Here is a 19,926-nt window from a genome sequence, read left to right as displayed (position 1 = left end):
CAGTTACATCTAGCACACAGTCTGGTGAAGTAGCAAGCAGGCCTCGCTTTTAAGGCCTATTTGCCTTTCAATGGTGTGACCCTTATGTTTTATGGGGGAGACTAACACCATGAACTACATTTGTTACAAATTAGGCTTCCTAGTGCTGTAAAGTTGACACCTGCCACTTCAAACCTTTCTTTGGAGAGGAGGACGGCCATTGATAACCGACTAGAAAGAAAAAGCAGCATTACTACCCGGTAATGAGCTAGGCTAGCTACCGTTAACTCACGTCCACCTGGTCAAACTGACCGCAGGGTACCAAATAACATATTAAAAATGCTTTGGTTTGTTTACACAGTTTTGTTTAGCTACTAAATGGTCTCTTATCATCTCAAAAACACATATTGTTCAAATAATTATCAGACAATTATCTTATATCCATCAAAAATAATTATTAAACTCATTTTCAACTCAAAGGCACAAGGCGACAGTACCAGCCTTTGACCACAAGATGTCGCCAGACTCACCGCTCCGCTACTATTTATGTTGCCTTTAGGTGCTTCTCTTAAGGTCGTATTTCTGGGATTAGTTATAATAAAAGGATATGTAAGTTGTGGATTCTTTTTGATGAGTCGACTGCAACAGAAATGAACGATGGAACAAAACTATCATACATATATTTCTGTATAATGTATGTATAAAGTAATTTCCCTCGAAACATCGTTCGTTCCCGAGACAAGAGCTTGTAATTTCCCACAGCACGTAAAGCTACAATAATCCCGGATATGACAGCATAACCACAGGACCCAAACTTTAGCTAGTAGCTGAAGCTGTAGCACAACAGCTAAGCTATCAGTATTCAAAATAAAAGCTGTCGGAAGCACGTTATCTTGTGTATGACCGATTTCGACGTTGATATGGAGCTGTAGGCAGAATTTATAAACGAAGGTAATGGTCTCAAACTGGGTTTTACTCTTTCATGTGAAATGAACTGTCACTCTGGGGGACCGCTATGTAGCCAAATTGTTTTTTTCCGTAGCTAGCAGTAACAGTACAATCTGTTTACATGTTTAATTTGACACTGTGTGAACTGCTGTGAAGGTTAAACGCCGATCTGCTCGTAACTTGTTGTGATAAAAGCCTTGTTGTACCATTAAATTAACTTAATTACCACACGACTACAGTGGCTGGTTGCTGATGAGCAGAGCTGCTCAATTGTCAAATTGTTAAACGAAATCTAAATAACACTCATATCCAACACAGCTTTGACTAGCATACTTGTAAGACTTCTCAGTGAGTTTGGGGAAGACACTTCCCAGAAACGTTGCCACCCCCATCGCCTTTGTAATCCACAAAAAGTCTGGTATGATTACTGCATCCCTGACTACTGATCCCTTCCCTGTCAGTGTTGAGGAATGGTCTGACTGCAGCAGTACCAGTAAAGATGCACAGCCGTCTGCAGGAGTTGAAGAAGGAAGAGGAGACTCTCCTCAAAATCAAAGTCATGCTACAAGACCAGCTGAACAGGCTGAAGGTGAGTGACAGAGTTTACAGCACAAGTGTTTTGGGGTTTGTGGTACCTGTGCTTTATATATATATATATATATATATATATATAATAATGTGTTAATTCTGTGTTTCAGTTTGAAGAAGGGGCCTTGAAATCTATCATTAATGCTCAAACAGAAGAAGGAGCCTCTCAACGTTCAACCCCAGAAACTGAGGTAAATCAGATCAAGAAACAGCCCTGCTCAGATGTCACAGTCTGTCATCCTAACATGAAATTATATTGTTGCTTGTGTTTGTTGATGAATTGACATTTAAGTGGTTTGTGGAAATTGAGGATCAGATGTTTTTGTTACACTGCTGTACTGTCTTACTGGAGATGTTGCAGTCTGCAGGCCTGCATTACCTCACTGATCATATTTAGATTCACACAAAAACCAGGTTACTCTGAGTAATAACATTAAGACAGGAAATAGGTAAACATGTTTATGTAGTTTGCAGTAATCTGATTACTGCAAAACCCCAGTTTAGATACAGTACAACAAAGGTTGCCAAGAAATCATGTTACGCCAGCAGAAATGTTGCTGAGTTCCCTGGGTTAATTTTGAATCCCTTCATCTGTGGGGAATAATAATAATATTACAGTGCACATGGAGGCACTGACTAAATCATTTTACGACTGTTTTTTTTTTTAATTACTTCATTTTACTCAGATACATAGATAGCTGTTTTGAGGAAGCTTGTTTGTGTTATTTAGCAATTCAGAGATTGAACTGTGGAAATAATAAAATGTATACTTCATTTACTACGCTGAATAATAAACACCCCCCTTTCTGCTACCAATGCTTCATTTGTGCTTCATCACAGGTATGCACATATTTATTTGACATGTCGTTTTCGTTTTTTCATTGTTTCAGGTTAATATTAACCTTGACGATGAAAGTGAGATCAATCAGACCAAACTGCTACTGAACGCTGCTGTAGATTATGATATGGAGGAGGACGACGACGATGAGGAGGAGGAAGACGAAGAGAACGATGAAGAAGATGAGAACGGGTTTGAGTTTGTGCCTGAGGAGGATGAGGAAGAGGATGATTACTGAGATTCCCAGTGTTTCATGGGGCTTCAATATTTGCACCACTGAAGAAAAAAACACATGTAAACGGACATCTGTTTATTTGTTCACCTGTTTTGTACTATCACTTAGAAAGTTTAATTTATTTGGATGGAGTGAGTAACAGTTACAGTGTAATGATGTGTGGTGCGAACAGTATCCTCTCCTCTGCCTGATTGAAGGCATGTCATCCAGATTTCAAGTTATGTTAGAATAAACCTTTTTCACAGCAGCCATTTTGACATGAAATAGTAGGGTAAACACAGGTGTAACCACTGACTAATTAAGGTTCTGTTCCATTTAGTGTAGCAAAGTCTTTCCAGTGAGCCACCATGCACAATAGCAGCACCCTGATCGTTTCACCTGAATGGAAAAAAACCTTAGTTAGTATGATTGGTAATACCTGTGTTTACCCTACTATCTCATGTCAAAATGACTGCTGTGAAAAGGGTCTATTCATGTGTCAAATCTTGTGCGAAATGTAGTAAGACAGTGTTATTAGGTGCTTATAGCTTACTATACATATTGTGCATTTTCAGGATTAACATTAAAATGTATGGCTGGGCCATATAAGAAGATAGTGTGTATGCATTATGTAAGAAATGATAATTAAGCACAAAATAAAATGTTTTGCATAGGGTTCACCTGTCTGATTTTTACAATGTACACATACATGTTATGTTTTTCATATGTAATGCATGTTTACTTATGGGCAATAAGAGGATGCTTCCTTTTGTTCGTTTCTTTCTCAGATAGTCAGTTAATGGTAATACATATATAAAATTGTCCTAACCTGACCCAGGCAAATGAGTAATGCAGTGCAAACACTTTCCACTAGCAAACCATTCAGCATTTTCTAAACAGCTAAAACAATAGCCTGACAATAAGGCCAGCTTTCACACTGACAGCAGGGACAGCTCTGGAGAAGGGTGGTGCTACAACAGGCAACGTACAATAGAGATTGCACCAATAGATATATACAGCTTTCTACATGGTCTGCTGTTCCAGGAGAATTCCCATTCACCCGGGGACTTGGGCTCAGCACACATACCTGCAAATGAATTCTTCATAAGAGGTAATTGGACACCTTGTTCTACACAATTACTATTGTGGATCAAATTTTATGGAGTGATGTTTATGGATTCTGCACTTGTGATTTAAAAAATTATTTTAAACAAAAATGCATTAAGGAGAAAATTACATATTTTGAAGAAAACAAAGGTAAACATGACCAGAAATGTATTTTACTTAGATTTGCAGGAAAAATTTTTATGTTCTATGTCTGAACTTTCTCTATATTTTTGGATTTAAAGTTATTATAGCACAATGTCTTCAATTTTGCATCATATGATAAGTCCTATGTATCACACTGATTTCATTCACATTGGACTATAAGACTGAAGTGTGATATGATGCACCTGAACATCTGGCATTTAAATTATTTATGAAGAGAATAAGTTTATTTTGTGAGAGTTTTGATCACTTAAATCTGGACATTAGCCATGAAAATATAACAAATAACATAGATTTCTTTATAAATGGCAAATGAGGAGGTTGTGAAAGCAACCATATTCACATTTAGTCCATATGTGTGTGCATCCACTGACGTGATTGTACGCTGTAAATATCAACCTCGCTAACATTAACTTTGCTTACAGAGGTGAAAACCATAGTTTGTATGGGATCTGTCTGCCTCAGCAAGATGAGCTCACACTCCATTGACTTTGAAAAGGGGTATTTGGCTCTGCATTAGGGATGTGGGACCCCCTGCAGTCCATCACACTGGAAGCTTTCAGATTGATTGACGACAGTTTATTGTGATTATATTGACAGTTTTTCTGTTTCTACTTTCTACTTCTGTTTTCTGTTATTACTTTTACAAAAAAGGGATTGTAAGCATGTGTGTGTATCTCTTAGATATAACAACATGTTTGCCCCCACACCAAGCTTGTTATTGTGGTTAAGTGGAGATGCTAAATGGTTCTCATCTGTGTGCAGACATCAGTGAGGGACTGGAGCAGAACCAGACAGTGACTGTGCTGCAGGCTCAGGAGTATCATGCTGCCCCGCTGTGCGTTCAGTGTGTGTCATGTGTTTGTGTTGGTGCTGTGTCTGTCTTCGGCTGAGGACTTCGACTGGACAAAGAACGACCACAGCTCCTTCTATTATGGCACTTTTCCAGCTGGTAAACACGTGTTGTTCTTTTCTTCAGTGGGACAGATTCAGTGCACTCAATTATTTGGTAACTGGTTATATCATCCCTCCTAAGAGTCATCTAACTCACAGTTGAATGGTTTTATTTATTAGGATTTTCGTGGGGTGCCGGCAGTTCAGCCTATCAAACAGAAGGAGCCTGGGACAAAGATGGAAAAGGACTGAGTATCTGGGACGTGTTCAGTCATAAGAAAGGCAAAATCCAACGAAATGAGACAGGGGATTCCTCTTGTGAAGGCTACCACAAAGTCAAGGTGGGTTGATCGTGTGTGGTGTGTCTTAGAGATATAAATGCAACATGATTCTTTGATTCAAATATTTCCCTCCATTGTGTGTAAATGTGTGTTTTTTGTTGTACAGGATGATGTTTCTTTGATGAAGGAGCTGAAGCTTAACCACTATCGCTTCTCCATATCCTGGCCTAGACTCATCCCCACTGGCATTAAGTGTGAGTAACAGCTGGTAATTCAAGCCCTTTGGAACTGAGCTGGTGTTTATGATTGAATTTGTTAATTGCTAAAGCTGAGGAGTTATGTGTTATGTTTTTTTGCAGCTGACCACATCAATGAAAAAGGAATACAATACTATGATGAACTGATTAACCACCTGCTGGAGAACCAGATCACTCCCATTGTTACTCTGTATCACTGGGATCTTCCACAGGTTGGTATACAAAATACTGATAATACCCAACTTCCCTAACTTTTTGCATTACTGCACTATTATTCTTTACTGAGTTACTGTACCCTTTGCTTTCCTAGGTCTTACAAGAGAAATATGGTGGATGGCAGAATATAAGCATGGTCAATCATTTCAATGAATATGCTAACCTGTGCTTTGAGAGATTTGGCAATCGAGTCAAGTACTGGATCACTTTCAACAATCCATGGGTAGGTTTTTTTTAAATCATAGAGCTCGGATAAGTATGTATATACCTGTTATTTAAAGTACTATTAACACACTAATATGCTATAATCTGCTAATCTGATTCAGTCTGTAGCGGTTGAAGGTTATGAGACAGGTGAGCATGCTCCTGGACTAAAGCTGAGAGGAACAGGGGCGTACAGAGCGGCCCATCACATAATCAAGGTAGGAGAATAAATATATATTCAGTAAACAAAAACCCTCAGCACTTCATGTGCCACTTTGAACTGAAATGTAAATCATATTCATGATATCTTTTTCATAGGCACATGCTAAAGTTTGGCACAGTTATGATACACAGTGGAGGGGAAAACAAAAAGGTAAACAAGTTCAAACTCTTGAAAGTAATATATTGAATTAATTCAGTATCTCCCTCTCAACAGTACTGTCTGTCTTAGTGTTGAGACCTGCTATTCACATCTGCAGGTTTGGTTGGCATCTCTCTGTCTGGTGATTGGGGAGAACCGGTGGATATCAGCAACCAGAAAGACATTGAAGCAGCAGAGAGATATGTCCAGTTCTATGTGGGCTGGTTTGCCACACCCATCTTTCATGGAGACTACCCACAAGTGATGAAAGACTTCATTGGTAAGATTAATTGTAAGCAGTTAATCCTGAAGTAACATCAGCCATTGGGGAATTAACTTATTGCTATCATAACTGTGTGTGCAGGAAGGAAGAGTGTCCAACAGGGCCTTGGGACATCTCGCCTGCCATCATTTTCCCCCCAAGAGAAGAGCTACATCAAAGGGACCTGTGACTTCCTCGGCATCGGTCATTTCACCACCCGCTACATCACCCAAAAGAACAACCCATCAGGTCGTAGCAGCAGCAGCAACTACTTCACTGACCGTGACCTGGCTGAGCTGGTTGATCCACGATGGCCTGACCCGGGGTCTGAGTGGCTCTACTCTGTGCCCTGGGGTTTCAGACGTCTGCTCAATTTTGTCAAGGTGACTTATAGTGAATGATGCAGAACAGGCTTGTTGATATTTGTGCTGTACCTGTAAGCAGCTCAGCACACTGCAACTCTAGTTCAATTACATTAAGACAGCTTATTGCACTTCATATTGATTTGTTTCCCATCTAGACTCAGTACGGAAACCCAATGGTTTATGTGACTGAGAATGGAGTCTCTGAGAAGATGTTGTGCACAGAGCTGTGTGATGATTGGAGGATACAGTATTATAAAGACTACATCAATGAGATGATGAAAGGTGAATGAGCTCACACACATGCTTTTTTTTGTTTGGAGTGAATCTATTCAAAGATTAAATTAATCCAACTCACTCTTTGCTCTGTGGTGTCACCCAGCCATCAAAGATGGAGTCAACGTGAAGGGCTACACTGCATGGTCCCTGCTGGATAAGTTTGAGTGGGATGAAGGCTACTCCGAGAGATTTGGCTTGTACTATGTGGATTTCAGGAACAAAAACAAGCCTCGCTATCCCAAAGCTTCTGTTCAGTTTTACAAACGCATCATCAGTGCCAATGGATTTCCCAGTCAGAGAGAGGTAAGAGACACAAAGTGGTTGCTACAAAGCCCTGACTCTAATCCTGTCCAGACAATGTTTTCAGATGTTCTGTTTAAATGATAACATTGAGAATCACTGGTCAATGCTCCACTGTGCCACAAAAATAATTCCAGTGCTGATATGTGATATAATTGTAAACCCCCACAGGTTGAGAACTGGAGAAGGAAGGCTGTTGAGACTTGTTCTTCTAGCAACCAGCTCCTAGCGGCAGGTCAGTTCGTCTATAACATTCCTGACCATATTTAGCAATAATCAGAGGTGAACAACTAGCTGGGGTAAACAAATAAAGATTCTGACCTAAATATCAAAAATGTGCATATAGGTTTTAAATGCAATCAAGAATTTAATTTGACTTGAATTTGTGTTGCTGTTCAGGAAACACATAAACAAATTATTAGTTAAATAAGAATGAGGGAAATATAAAACATAATTAACAAAATCTCTAACAGAATGTCTGAGATATCTTCTTTGTTTGCCCCTCCAGCTAGAAGAAAATCCAAGGAACATGCAGAAATGCCAAAGGTTTGGCCAGTGCATGATGAAGTGTAGAACTTATGAGGGTATATGTCTTCCATTCATGACATTTCTTTGTTGTTGATTTGTGATTGTGTGGTTAAATCTGACTAACAGAATTAAGCCTCTGCAGTTTAACCCTAAAACTTGCCTCTGAAACCAGCTTGTACACAGTGTGAAACTACATCTTCCTTTATCTGACATTTTACTAGTGTGCTTTAATCTAATTTGCAACCAAGAAGGACCCTTTTGATTTCACAGCAGCTTTGACAAAAAGTCCGTAAGCATAAAGCTTATCTGTGGACTTGTGCCCATGGGGTATTTCACAAAGCAGGATTACACTGTTTATCTTTTTTAGTTTAGTCAGATAACATAATGCCAGTGAAACTGTTAGTGATGGATCTTCAATTTAAAAAGCAAAATGTCAGCATAAGGTTATCTGTTGATAACTGATATTCATAAATAACATTTCAGGAGATTCGATTTTTAAAAACTATCTGGCTTTGGTACAAATGCTGCTTTATTAAATATTCCCCAGTAGCTGCATGCAGTTCTCAAAGGGTTAAAGTGCCGTTAATCAACTCTGAGTACTTTCTCTTTTTTTATTAGAGGAACAGCGGAGTACTGCTGCCAATATTCTAAGACTTATACATGGTAAGGAATCACTCATGTTCACTACAAATTAGACAAAAAATGATCTGATTCAGGGAAGAATATTAACCCTTTGAGTGCTGTGCTTGAGCATCATTATTTGCTTCATAAGCAGTCTTACCTACGTTATAATGCTAGTGAGTTGTTAATGTGTGTGTGTGTGTGCTTTGCAGACCCTTTGACCAGCCACATGGAGATGGTAACTGAGATTGTTGTTCCCACTGTGTGCACACTCTCTATTTTGCTCAGCGCCATCTTCCTTATGTTCCTGCTGCGGAGGCGGAATTAGAAAGGAGCTCTTACAGTGTGCATGTTTACAAACACAATCAACACACACACATACTGTAAATGCATAATTTCTTTAATGGATCACGTGTGAACAGAAATGAAATACATTATTTGAACTGAATTTCAAGAGAATTAGTGACTTCATTATGTGATGTGCAATAATAATGAATTTAATACCAGACACTCAGACTGTGTGGATAGCCCTGCAACATGTTGGATTTTATTATTACAATATTGCTGTGGAATATTACCATTACAGCCCTTGTGATGTACTGTACATTGTGTTTTCATTTGGTTAAAACAGGGAGTTGTTTGGAGAAAAAAAAAGCCTCTTTAAAAACATCTCTTTAACTGCTACACTGAACAGAAGAAATTCAGCAAATGTGATAATAAAGATGTGATTAGAAAACCCATGACAGTGTCACAGAAGATACATACAAAAGGACTGAAAGTTATTAATTCAAAACGTTTGACAGAAAATATAAACAGAAAACACTTTAGTAGAATACAAAAATGACAATAAACCCCTCTTGTTGTTCAGTTTTGCCCTGTGTACATTGACACAAAGCTGACGAGACTGCAGTACACCATGGTGGAGAAGAAGGCAGGATCCTCACTGTCTCCATTCACTGTTTCATTTTGGTAATCTAAAGACAGAACGGTTAAGAAAGAAAAATGTTAACTGTACTATACACTGGGGTAGAAACAACTTAAATACTTATACTTACAATATAGGAACTATATGGCATGTGGTGGTGCATTAAACATCACCTGTTTCAAAGATGACATGATCAACCAGTGGTCTGTCACTGAGCTGTAAGGATGTCCTGACCTCACGAGGACCGTGGCCACTGGACACCTCAACCCCCCACACTGCTGGGTGCTCTCTGAGAAACATGAGGGATGAGACAACAGCCCCTGCTAAGACTTTGCAGTTGGTACTTACTTCCTATACAGTACATGCTGTGATCCAACTGTGATGCAGTGTGAAAAGAAAATGTGTTTCTCACAATATTGAGCACAACAAACTCCATGAACACATCTGAATACAGTTGACTTGCTTCTTTTTTTTATTTCATACCTGATGCAAGGTAAAAAATCCAGTCACAGAAGTTCTGTTTCACCTTTCTGACACTTTTGCCGGTGAAGCAAATCACTGGTTTGTGTTAAAACATGAATGAAAAGACAAGTATCTCGACTTCATTTACAGTTTTCTTTGGATATAATAAAATAGTGTGCAAAGGGTTGTATTTCTTACTTCTGGTAGAAATGGCTGATCAACGCAGGTTTTATTTGCAGTTTAAAATCATGCTCCTCATCATATGGGTATGTTTTGTAGTGCTGCAAACATGATCTATGAGAAATGGAATTGTCTACTTTAATGTCATCTTCAGGAAAGTACATTCTGCACACTCATAAATCACTGGAAAAAAGCCAAAATTGATTTACTGTGTGAGAAGGAAGAGCCGATCGTAGGGCAAACCCAGGAAAGTACTGCAGGTCAAAATAATTTCCAGCAGATGGTGCAGTTTTCTGAGTCGGATCACTTGCTCCTGCAGATCAACCTCTGTGCTCAGGAAGTAACACTGTAGAGTAAAATATTCAAACTCACTGGTAACATAACTAACATAAGTAAATAAGTAAATAACATAAGTAAAATAGCCTTAAACCTAAACTTACCAAGTGGTTGAGAGTTGTCAATTCTTCACCTAAGAAAATTAACAGTTGCACATAGTTGAATATCAAAGCAAAGTTTGTGCTTAATAGTTCATATGCAGTGAGATTAAATATTACTGTAAAACCTAAAATCACATGAAAAGGACGTAGAGTTATACAGAGATTCAGGGTGATAAGTAAAAGGTTACCAATGAGGTAGTTAATGTAATCCTTTCTCATCTTGTCCACACCCATCTCTAACAGCATGTGGACGGGGGTGACACCTGTGAGAGACACATGATCGATCTGCTGGTGGTAGGACTGCAGGATCAGCTTGCTGAGGGAGCTGCTGCTGTCTCTGTGAATCTGGAGGAAGTGATAGACAACAAAACGAACAAAAAACACTTAACACACATCAACCATCAATCTTTTTCTCAGTGTTAAACGGTTTGCAGTAGTATAATTTCATACCCAGGGTTTAATGTCACCGTATCTTAGAGCTTCAGTGACCAATTTCAAGCAATCTCCGATGTCTTGGTATGAAGTCACACCTGTAATGAAAAACGGAGAAAAATGATCGTGGGTTTTCAGCTTGTAATGCTAAATCAAATCAATCCTAGTTTCCTTCATAAAGAAACTGACTTACTCTTTCTCATCCGAACCCACAGCTGCTCCACAAAATCCAAATCCCCTCGTTCCATGAGAGAGTTGAAAATTTGAGTCTCTGTCTCAGACTTCATCTTTGTGGTCTTTAAGAAAAGATGAAGCAAGACAGTTACCTAATTTATTCAGAAATGAATAAACTTGTGAAAAGTCCCTTGATTTTAACATCCTACCTCAGCTGGTTTTGCAGCCTGCTCCTGTAGTGTCTTTGCAGTGCTCTGAAGCTCTGAAAGAAGAAGAATAATAATAAGATCTTCTTAACTTTCTGTTAGCATTAAATCACAGTGAATGTGCATTTATTTAACAAAGCTGATACCTTCTAGCAAGGCCTTGGTTAGAGTTACAGCTGATGTGCTTTCCAAAGGTTCCATCCATTCAGTCTCACCAGTTCTCAAACCATCGGCAAGAGTCTGAAACAACAGGAGGAATCTCATATAGCTAGGTGTTGTTTCTTTTATTGATACTCACGATCATTCATCTCGCTGTGAGATACAAACCTGAAGAAACTCCAGCTCCCTGTACATCTCAAACATTGGGCTCCTCATATCCCCACTGGCAACTTTGATATTCTGCATGTGAAGATAAACAAGGCAAGCACGCAAAAAATCCATTACTTTATTCAGTATCTTAAAATTCAACTCTATGTACACATAAAAAGTGGTATTTATGGTAAGTAGTTTTGAGTGTTAATTACTGGTGCTTACCAGTGTTGCTGTAGAGGACAGGGGTGGGGTCTCAAGGATACTCTCCACATGGCTCCATTTAAAATCCACTGTCACACTACTCTGTGACTCAATGGTGGTGTTTTCAACAACAGTGGAGCCAAACAAGTTGAACCTGGCACTGCCTTTAATCGCCATCTGGAAGCATTGACAGATGTAAGTGAATGAACATTCATTCACACTGTCTTACAAGAAAGGATACACATTCACTTACCGAGGATGGGTGATGCCTTTTCTTGTGCTCTTGTTTAAGATCGCCCAAAGTTACAAGAGATTTTTTGTCCACAGTTGAGCCTAACAACATTTGAGTTGGAATGCCAGAAACATCAAAATCACACAGGAGTACAAATATTCCCTAATAATATTTTATGGGTATGTTATTCAAAGAGCTATGAAGCATTTGAGATATACCTTTGCAGGTAACGGAGTATAATTTGACACCAGATACTTTATTGCCCATGCAGACTGTTTCAGCTCCAAACCAGGTTGTTCCAGATGGATCAGACATGTCACATCGCACCCACAGAGGGTGTAAAACAGGGTTGTTATCCACAGCTGACACATTAGCATTTTGAGATAATGTGTACCAAGACAGCAACTGCCTGTAAAAAGAGAAAGAAAATACCACATTTTGATCGTCATCTACAGTGTATTAGATACACTGATTACATAATCCTACCAGCACTTGCTTTATTTGGAAGTGTTTTGGAAGCTTTTTAGCTTTGGTCACCTTGCTTTCATGATTGTGAGCGGCTGTGGTCCCAATTCTATCTGGACTTCATTGGCATCCTCTTCATCATTATCATCATCATCAGCGCAGTTTGATGTTTCAGTCATTTTTTGATCATCGGGTTCATTTATTTTTGGAACCTTGTAAAAATCACAAAGAAACATGATGGTCCAATGGTGTGCATTAGTGAGGAGTTAACAATATTGTATGAAAAAAATATATAAGCAGGTTACAGTACACCCCTTGCTTTTACTATGGTGCATGGTTATAATACACAATAATGGCAACTGAAGTAAAATTCAAGGTTAGTGGAGTATACTGATTTCTATTTAAGCTGTTAAACTGAATGTTGACCGCCTCATACCAACATTAACATCCTAAACAGCTGGTGATGTATCAGATGAACCATGCACCAAGAAACCTTAGATTTCTAAAAAAAAAAAAGACTATGTTCTTGTGTTACTGAAATTACATATTACACAGTAACACTAGAGCTTGCAGACACCCTGAGTATATATAATAAGTCACAGCATTAACACTACTCACAAGTTTTTCACAGATGAAGACTGGCTGGTTGCCACAGTACAAATTCAACACAGGGACTCTGTCTCCATTCATCTTTAATATTTGGATGTCCTCCTGAAACCCAACATATACTGTATCAACATCAATACCATAACACAGATTATGTTGTTGTTTAATACAGCAAACTGCGACAGAGTCTACTTTAATTTAGGTACAATTAAATTACCTCATATGTACACGGATCATTGTGTTCCTCTTCTTGAAGAGACCTTAGACCCAACACAAATAACACAACAAAAATCAACCTCTCTTTACGTACATGATAAGTTGTGGTTATTGAAACAATAAAAATAGTGAGCATAAGCTAAAGGCTGCCTGGCGTTCATTTAACGTTAGCTAGCTACAAATGAGTAACGTTACACATCCAGTAAACTCACCGAAGAACATCATAAAACTCTTTAGCACAAGATATCATCTTTGAGCCCATTGCAAAAGTATAGAACAAATGTCCTGTTACGGAGGAAATAACGTGGAGAAATATATAAAACCGAGGTTTTAACAGACTTCTGGACTTTGGGCTGCTACTGTTGATATTTTTTGACAGTGGCGCGCTAACTGGGGCGGTGACGTCATGGGGTCACAGGTCATGACTTTATCGTTATACGTTTACGTATCAGAAATTAATAATAGAAGTTAGCGAAATGTACACAGCGCCAATACCAAATAAACTGTTAAACGTAAATAAATTAAATAATATTTTTAGAAGAAAACAGTTTATTAAGAAAATATAGTTCGGCCTTTGTGGTCATCATGCGCCAACATGGCGTAAAGAAATAGTCCCGACTGTAGCAAAAAAAAAAAAAAAAAATTAAGTTGGTTTTGTTTCGCTAGTATAATTTGAATGAAAATACTAACGCAATTGTTTGTTACAGTCGTACAAATTAATGATGTGTGTTTCTTAGCGATAAGTAAAACGAAGCTGGAAAATGTATATGAACGGAAGTGATATTCGTCGAGGCGGAGGCATAAACCTCCCAGGGTGATTCACCAACTTCCTTTTTACTGTGGCCGCCATAGCGAGTGGAGCGTGGTCCCCGGCGAGCCGAAAAATAAGTATCGAAAATGGTGAGAAATTGTACTCGGATTGTTGTTAATACAGCATATTTTGCGCAGGCAGTATCTCGTCGTTTTTACTTGTACAAATAATCCAGTATTTTCTGCCGTTGGGGAGCTCAGATTCAGATTTAACGGGGCAGTGAGTCGGTCTGCTCCCGGCAGGCGAGGCTAACACGAGGAGCCATTTTGGACGAACAGTTGAACCGAAGTTACACGTGTGTTTGTCGCCTCGCTGCTACACCAGTAACACGCAGACAGCAGATGTCACTCATTTAGCTGGCATCTGTGTTTTGATTTGGTCGCTGTAGGAACTACTTGTGGTATTTAAGAGTGTTTACGCACTGAACGCCGTCTACAATGATTGAACAAGGGAAAAACTGACTTGCTGAGCCACGTTAGCATAATCGAGCTAAGCTAAGGCCAGCAGTCGCAGATTTCTCGGTGAACTTTTCTCCGTGATGTTAATGGACAGGCTCTGCTGCTATTAATGTTAGCTGAGCGACAGCCACACTTGATTTGAAATACTGTTTGCCCTGAGTTTTATCAGACTGCCTTAAACGCTAGCAGTGTGTCTCAACATCTTAAATGATATATTTCTGGTATCTTGGGAGTATGCCTTACCTTCTCAAATGCAGCGTTATGTATCTCAGCAGCATGTGTAACGCTCAGTGTTCATTTTGCTTTCTAGGCCTGTGCCCGACCCTTGATCTCGGTTTACTCCGAGAAAGGAGAAACTGCAGGCAAAAATGTTGTCATGCCTGCTGTATTCAAGGCTCCAATTCGCCCTGATGTTGTGAATTTTGTTCACACAAACATGCGCAAGAACAGCCGCCAGCCTTATGCAGTCAGTGAACTGGCAGGTGAGTGTATATGCCGGTGCTCAACTCACATGTTGATCAAGGTCTGCTCTTATAGTTAAACAGTTTTTTTAAGATGGTGATTCAGGTCATACATTCACAAATTTGTATGTATCTATTTGTTGTGTCTGTAATTTAGCTGTGTAATTGTTTATTTCAGGTCACCAGACCAGCGCAGAGTCCTGGGGTACAGGAAGAGCTGTGGCCCGTATCCCTCGTGTGAGAGGTGGTGGTACTCACCGCTCTGGCCAGGGTGCTTTCGGAAATGTATCCTTTTGACCAGAATTCAGGCTTACATCTTTTTTTTCTCACCTTTTTGTATGTGTCCAAGCAAACTGAAACTGAATGAAAACACTTGCCATGATGGTGTAATTTGCGTCTGATTTTGTGAACAGTGACGGTTGCCTGCCGTCATATGCTGGCACAGAAAGCTGACGACCAACTGAGTCTGAGCAGGTTTTAGGTACTTCAGTACTTGTGTTGCTGCAGGAGTTGTCAAAACCTCCTTGACTTTGATCTAGATGTGTCGCGGAGGACGCATGTTTGCCCCCACCAAAACCTGGCGCCGCTGGCACCGCAGGATCAACACAACCCAGAAGCGCTATGCCATCTGCTCCGCCGTGGCCGCCTCTGCCATTCCTGCACTTGTGATGTCCAAAGGTGAGCTCCAAAAGCAATATTCGTAGAGGACGAAAAGACTTATAGAAATGTTCGTAGTGCAGCTTAACGTTTGTCTTGCCATGATGGTGTAATTTGCGTCTGATTCTGTGAGCAGTGACGGTTGCCTGCCGTCTTTAAGCTGTCACGGGGAATTGATGAATGTTAAATTCTGAGCAAGCTCTGGTAATACTAGTCTTTGACAGTCGCACAAGTGTGTATGTGGATTGGGTTGACACAGTGGTTTTGTCTTTTAGGACACCGCATCGAGGAAATCCCTGAGGTCCCACTGGTGGTTGAAGACAAAGTTGAGGGCTACAAGAAGACCAAGGAGGCCGTGCTCCTGCTGAAAAAGCTCAAAGCCTGGAACGACATTAAGAAGGTAATATTTCTTACATTTGGCCGGACTCAGCACTCAATTAGGGAACAAGTGATTTGAAAATGAAACTGTGAATATGAAGTTGGGTGCTAATTTCAGCATGAAAAAGATTTGGGCTTTATATCCATATTGTATCAATGTAGGAATCATTGCTCTTTTTATACATAAACCCTAATTTTTGCTGAACTCCCTTGAACATGTTATACTCGCCTGAATAAAGTGACTAGGATCTTATCTGATGTTTTTGATCGTCTAACCTTTAAAACCTCAGACTGAACATGATACTTTCAGTAGAATTAATTAAGAACAATTACCTGCACGTGGTAACTGCCTAGGTTTAGCACACTTATTAGGCTTTACCAGTTAGTTTTTATTTTGTTTAATGGCATATTGAAGTTATATAAACCTTCTGTTCTCAGGTCTATGCCTCTCAGCGCATGCGTGCCGGTAAGGGTAAGATGAGGAATCGCAGACGTATCCAACGCAAAGGACCATGCATCATTTATAACCAAGACGCTGGTGTTACCAAAGCCTTCAGAAATATCCCAGGTATGGTATTTGGTCAAATGCCAAATTTGTTACTATGTTAAATGGATTTCAGTACAGTATCTTATTACTTTATTTATATTGAGAACCTAACAACTTAGTTTGTATGCAGTGAGTATTACAAACTAAAATGAAGATGAAGTAGAAAATGGGACAGTGTAGGGACATAGGCAGTAAGACTGTGCGCTATCCTTTAGAACCCCATAGCTGTGTAGTTATGTACGTGTATAATGACTTTTTCAATCTTGTGGTTATGAAAGTTTTGAATAAGTAAAAGTAAATTACTTTTTAAAAGAAGCAACCTATCTTTACCTTATGTGACTCCAGCCTGGTGAGTGTTTAATTATTGTGCTGTATTGTATTGAAGGCATCACTCTGCAGAACGTGAACAAACTGAACCTCCTGAGGCTTGCCCCTGGTGGTCACGTTGGACGCTTCTGCATCTGGACAGAGAGTGCTTTCCGCAAGCTGGATGAGCTGTACGGCACCTGGCGTAAACCTGCTTCCCTGAAGCTCGGCTACAAGTGAGTATTTAAGAAGTAATTGTAAATAATAGTAAAACCAATGTCTATCACATTACAGTGATGAGCTTCCACTTCAGGTCCGTGTTTTTGAAACTCTGTGATATTTAAGAAGTTCTGAGTTTTAGCATCAAAAGACAAGACAGTTTACTACTTGACACGATGGATTTTAATTAAATTATTACTTTTTATTTTTTTCCAGCCTGCCCATGCACAAGATGACCAATACCGACCTGAGCAGGATCCTTAAGAGCGAGGAGATCCAGAAAGCACTTCGTACACCTAGGTAAGCACTGCTCAGTTGACATTTTCTTTTAAAGCTTGTCAGCTATGATGATGTTCCACTTCAGGTCCGTGTTTCTGAACCCTGATTATATGGAAGTCCTGAGCAATACAGTGTTTCCTGAAAACGTGCAGTTTAGCAGAGGTTCAAGTTATTAAGACAGTCTTTTATTGTAATTACAGCAAGCAGATCAACCGCAGAGTACTGAAGAAGAATCCTCTGAAGAACTTGAGGATAATGCTCAAACTGAACCCTTACGCCAAGACAGCGAGACGTCATGCCATCCTTAAGCACGACCCTGCGGTAAGAATATTAACAATTTAAGCTGGAAGAAAAAATTGTAGACTGTAATTGTAGGGTGTGACTTTGAACTTGTATGTTTGTTCTTTCCAAAGATCAAGGCTAAGATGCTGAAATCCAAGAAGAAGCCTGGGAAGAAGGGAGCTCCCGCCAAAACCAAGGCATAAATCTATAAATCTTTTTAAAGACTGGAGTTCAGTGATAAAAAAAAAATAAATCGGTTGATTCAAATGCACGAGTCAGACCTGTCATTCAAAAATTTGTCTTATAAGACTATTTATTTCACATAAACTAAGATTGTAATCTGATGCTGTAAGTACACAAGGTAAAGAGGAATATAAAGCACACAGGTTGAGCAGCAGTTACGATTACATTTAATCATCATATGGCTGTACAGGCAGGCCTGCAATGTAGCCCCCAAGAATTGTTTTAGTTAATTTCACTTGGCATGTAGGCGTTTGCAGTTAATTTACAACTATTGATTTCACAACCTTTAAGCTTATTTAGTACTCAGTGTAAACATACTTTTCACCCATAATGCCAATTCACTTATTAGTGGACCATCAGGATATCAGGTTTGTTGTGGATGTTTCACATTTCTGAAACATGGATGTCAGTCTAAGTCCACTGGTACACTTGATTATAAATGGAACAACAATTATAAAGTTAAACTGCAGATTTCATTTTGAAGCCTTTTACTGGTGTTAATCCATTTTGTATGGAAACGGTAGGCTCTTTTTATACAGTACCCTCAATTTTGGGGGAATTGTGACTGTTTTACTCACCTAAAGTAAAACTAAGCTGCAGCACAATCTCAGTAAAGCATGACTGGGTAAGATGAGTTGCAGATGGATCGAACACAGAAGACAGTGAATCATCTACCACAAAGACACTGGTGTCACCAAAGTCGGCAAATATCTCAGGTGTGTTGATCAAATGTATAATTTATTGCTGTTAAGTAAATGTATATCAGAACAGTATTCTAAATGTTTATATTTAATACAGTGTATAATTCATATCCTTTTTACAAGTTTAAATTAAGATGAAAATGCTGCAGAACTCTAATCTGAACCACCAGAGGCCACGCTGGATGTTGGACCCCTCTGCATCTGGACAGATGAGCTGTATGGCACCTTACATAATCCTGCTTCCCCGAGGCTTGACGACAAGTGAGTTTTTAAGGAGCAATTACTTTGTAGTACAGGTTAAACTAGTGTTGGATCACTTTACAGTGATGAGCTTCCACTTCAGGTCCGTGTTTTTGAAATTCTGTGATATTTAAAGAAGTTCTGAGTTTTAACATCAAAAGACTAGTCTGTTTTTCTATCTGAATCAATTTCAACAGGAATTTAATTCTTTATTATTTATTCCAGCCTGTCCGTGAACAAGATGACCAATACCAACCTGAGCAGGATCCTAAAGAGCGATGAGATCCAGGAAGCACTTCGTACACCTAAAGTAAGCACGGCTCGGCTCTTGATAGTTCTCTTTTTTTTCCAAGTTTGTCAACTATGATGATGATCCACTTCAGGTCCGTGTTTCTGAACCCTGATTATATGGAAGTCCTGAGTAATGTGTTTCTTTAAAACTAAACAGTTTTAGCAGAGGTTCATTTTAACACTGTTACATTGTCATTACAGCAAGCAGATCAATCGCAGAGTACTGAAGAGGAGATCCAGAAAGCATTTCGTACACCTAGGTAAGCACTGCTCTGTTCTTGATAGGTTTGTTTAAAAGCTTGTCAACTATGATGATGTTCCACTTCAGGTCCGTGTTTCTGAACCCTGATTATATGGAAGTCCTGAGCAATACAGTGTTTCCTGAAAACTTGCAGTTTAGCAGAGGTTCAAGTTATTAAGACAATCTTTTATTGTAAATACAGCAAGCAGATCAACCGCAGAGTACTGAAGAAGAATCCTCTGAAGAACTTGAGGATAATGCTCAAACTGAACCCTTACGTCAAGACAGCGAGACGTCATGCCATCCTTAAGCACGACCCTGCGGTAAGAACATTAGCAATTTAAGCTGGAAGGAAAAATTGTAGACTGTAATTGTAGGATGTGACTTTGAACTTGTATGTTTGTTCTGTCCAAAGATCAAGGCTAAGATGCTGAAATCCAAGAAGAAGCCTGGGAAGAAGGGAGCTCCCGCTAAAACCAAGGCATAAATCTATAAATCTTTTTAAAGACTGGAGTTCAGTGATTTAAAACAAAAATAAATCTATTGATTTAAATGCATGAGTC

The 19,926-nt window shown here is 39.3% G+C and overlaps 4 protein-coding genes and 7 non-coding genes across 15 annotated transcripts; 10 read left to right on the top strand and 1 right to left on the bottom strand.

The window, feature by feature from the left end:
- The first annotated feature begins 766 nt into the window (after window positions 1–766).
- On the top strand, window positions 767–3,243 carry snapc5 (small nuclear RNA activating complex, polypeptide 5). Its single transcript, XM_051383462.1, has 4 exons — window positions 767–930; window positions 1,389–1,516; window positions 1,626–1,706; window positions 2,406–3,243. The coding sequence occupies exons 2-4, from the start codon at window positions 1,427–1,429 to the stop codon at window positions 2,589–2,591; spliced, it is 357 nt and encodes a 118-aa protein (XP_051239422.1). The 5' UTR covers window positions 767–930; window positions 1,389–1,426; the 3' UTR covers window positions 2,592–3,243.
- A 247-nt stretch (window positions 3,244–3,490) lies between these two features.
- On the top strand, window positions 3,491–9,141 carry lctlb (lactase-like b). Of its 2 annotated transcripts, XR_007881382.1 has the most exons (16): window positions 3,491–3,678; window positions 4,602–4,788; window positions 4,911–5,071; window positions 5,178–5,265; window positions 5,371–5,480; window positions 5,579–5,707; window positions 5,811–5,906; window positions 6,007–6,061; window positions 6,168–6,329; window positions 6,414–6,694; window positions 6,832–6,958; window positions 7,056–7,255; window positions 7,424–7,487; window positions 7,761–7,836; window positions 8,399–8,443; window positions 8,614–8,659. XR_007881382.1 is itself a non-coding variant. In XM_051383450.1 (15 exons), exons 2-15 carry the CDS (start codon window positions 4,662–4,664, stop codon window positions 8,727–8,729), a joined length of 1,761 nt encoding a protein of 586 aa, XP_051239410.1. In that variant the 5' UTR covers window positions 3,494–3,678; window positions 4,602–4,661; the 3' UTR covers window positions 8,730–9,141. The 2 variants fall into 2 exon arrangements, 1 of the variants encoding a protein (XP_051239410.1); XM_051383450.1 differs by lacking the exon at window positions 7,761–7,836 and having other exon boundaries at window positions 3,494–3,678; window positions 8,614–9,141.
- zwilch (zwilch kinetochore protein) lies at window positions 8,784–13,642 on the bottom strand. The gene is made up of 18 exons (XM_051383449.1): window positions 13,462–13,642; window positions 13,251–13,293; window positions 13,046–13,138; window positions 12,500–12,639; window positions 12,181–12,371; window positions 11,984–12,063; window positions 11,752–11,907; window positions 11,545–11,616; window positions 11,364–11,457; window positions 11,221–11,273; window positions 11,031–11,133; window positions 10,856–10,935; window positions 10,594–10,750; window positions 10,409–10,437; window positions 10,178–10,314; window positions 9,987–10,082; window positions 9,500–9,615; window positions 8,784–9,375 (listed from the first exon to the last, which is right to left on the bottom strand). Exons 1-18 carry the CDS (start codon window positions 13,509–13,511, stop codon window positions 9,266–9,268), a joined length of 1,800 nt encoding a protein of 599 aa, XP_051239409.1. The 5' UTR covers window positions 13,512–13,642; the 3' UTR covers window positions 8,784–9,265.
- Window positions 13,643–14,040: 398 nt separating this feature from the next.
- rpl4 (ribosomal protein L4) lies at window positions 14,041–19,916 on the top strand. 4 transcript variants are annotated; one of them, XM_051383456.1, is made up of 10 exons: window positions 14,041–14,149; window positions 14,829–15,000; window positions 15,158–15,264; window positions 15,519–15,657; window positions 15,912–16,036; window positions 16,453–16,582; window positions 16,947–17,103; window positions 17,303–17,386; window positions 19,566–19,686; window positions 19,779–19,916. In XM_051383456.1, exons 1-10 carry the CDS (start codon window positions 14,147–14,149, stop codon window positions 19,848–19,850), a joined length of 1,110 nt encoding a protein of 369 aa, XP_051239416.1. In that variant the 5' UTR covers window positions 14,041–14,146; the 3' UTR covers window positions 19,851–19,916. The 4 variants fall into 4 exon arrangements, with proteins under 4 accessions (XP_051239416.1, XP_051239415.1, XP_051239414.1 ...); XM_051383455.1 differs by lacking the exon at window positions 19,566–19,686 and adding an exon at window positions 17,566–17,686; XM_051383454.1 differs by lacking the exons at window positions 19,566–19,686; window positions 19,779–19,916 and adding exons at window positions 17,566–17,686; window positions 17,779–17,914.
- On the top strand, window positions 15,354–15,452 carry LOC127354019 (small nucleolar RNA SNORD16). The gene has a single exon (XR_007881447.1). It is a non-coding gene; the product is annotated as a small nucleolar RNA SNORD16 (small nucleolar RNA).
- Window positions 15,734–15,833, top strand: LOC127354020 (small nucleolar RNA SNORD16). The gene has a single exon (XR_007881448.1). It is a non-coding gene; the product is annotated as a small nucleolar RNA SNORD16 (small nucleolar RNA).
- On the top strand, window positions 17,156–17,225 carry LOC127354014 (small nucleolar RNA SNORD18). Its single transcript, XR_007881441.1, has one exon. It is a non-coding gene; the product is annotated as a small nucleolar RNA SNORD18 (small nucleolar RNA).
- LOC127354015 (small nucleolar RNA SNORD18) lies at window positions 17,426–17,492 on the top strand. Its single transcript, XR_007881442.1, has one exon. It is a non-coding gene; the product is annotated as a small nucleolar RNA SNORD18 (small nucleolar RNA).
- Window positions 18,910–18,980, top strand: LOC127354013 (small nucleolar RNA SNORD18). Its single transcript, XR_007881440.1, has one exon. It is a non-coding gene; the product is annotated as a small nucleolar RNA SNORD18 (small nucleolar RNA).
- Window positions 19,190–19,256, top strand: LOC127354016 (small nucleolar RNA SNORD18). The gene has a single exon (XR_007881444.1). It is a non-coding gene; the product is annotated as a small nucleolar RNA SNORD18 (small nucleolar RNA).
- On the top strand, window positions 19,426–19,492 carry LOC127354017 (small nucleolar RNA SNORD18). Its single transcript, XR_007881445.1, has one exon. It is a non-coding gene; the product is annotated as a small nucleolar RNA SNORD18 (small nucleolar RNA).
- Window positions 19,917–19,926: the final 10 nt, after the last annotated feature.

This window comes from Dicentrarchus labrax, unplaced genomic scaffold, assembly GCF_905237075.1.
Source record: "Dicentrarchus labrax unplaced genomic scaffold, dlabrax2021, whole genome shotgun sequence".
Classification (NCBI taxonomy): domain Eukaryota; kingdom Metazoa; phylum Chordata; class Actinopteri; family Moronidae; genus Dicentrarchus; species Dicentrarchus labrax.
Note: the sequence above shows the minus strand (reverse complement) of the source record. Positions and strands in the feature narration are given on the sequence as shown.

Coding starts and splice junctions, on each gene's coding strand:
- snapc5 (XM_051383462.1), top strand. CDS start 1,427: ATGCACAGCCGTCTGCAGGAGTTGAAGAAGGAAGAGGAGACTCTCCTC. Junction 1,517..1,625: donor ACCAGCTGAACAGGCTGAAG/GTGAGTGACAGA, acceptor TCTGTGTTTCAG/TTTGAAGAAGGGGCCTTGAA. Junction 1,707..2,405: donor GTTCAACCCCAGAAACTGAG/GTAAATCAGATC, acceptor TCATTGTTTCAG/GTTAATATTAACCTTGACGA.
- rpl4 (XM_051383456.1), top strand. Junction 15,001..15,157: donor TGCAGTCAGTGAACTGGCAG/GTGAGTGTATAT, acceptor TGTTTATTTCAG/GTCACCAGACCAGCGCAGAG. Junction 16,583..16,946: donor AGCCTTCAGAAATATCCCAG/GTATGGTATTTG, acceptor ATTGTATTGAAG/GCATCACTCTGCAGAACGTG.
- lctlb (XM_051383450.1), top strand. CDS start 4,662: ATGCTGCCCCGCTGTGCGTTCAGTGTGTGTCATGTGTTTGTGTTGGTG. Junction 5,266..5,370: donor CATCCCCACTGGCATTAAGT/GTGAGTAACAGC, acceptor GTTTTTTTGCAG/CTGACCACATCAATGAAAAA. Junction 6,959..7,055: donor CATCAATGAGATGATGAAAG/GTGAATGAGCTC, acceptor GGTGTCACCCAG/CCATCAAAGATGGAGTCAAC.
- zwilch (XM_051383449.1), bottom strand. CDS start 13,511: ATGGGCTCAAAGATGATATCTTGTGCTAAAGAGTTTTATGATGTTCTT. Junction 12,372..12,499: donor CTCACAATCATGAAAGCAAG/GTGACCAAAGCT, acceptor CTCTTTTTACAG/GCAGTTGCTGTCTTGGTACA. Junction 10,936..11,030: donor GTGGGTTCGGATGAGAAAGA/GTAAGTCAGTTT, acceptor TTTTCATTACAG/GTGTGACTTCATACCAAGAC.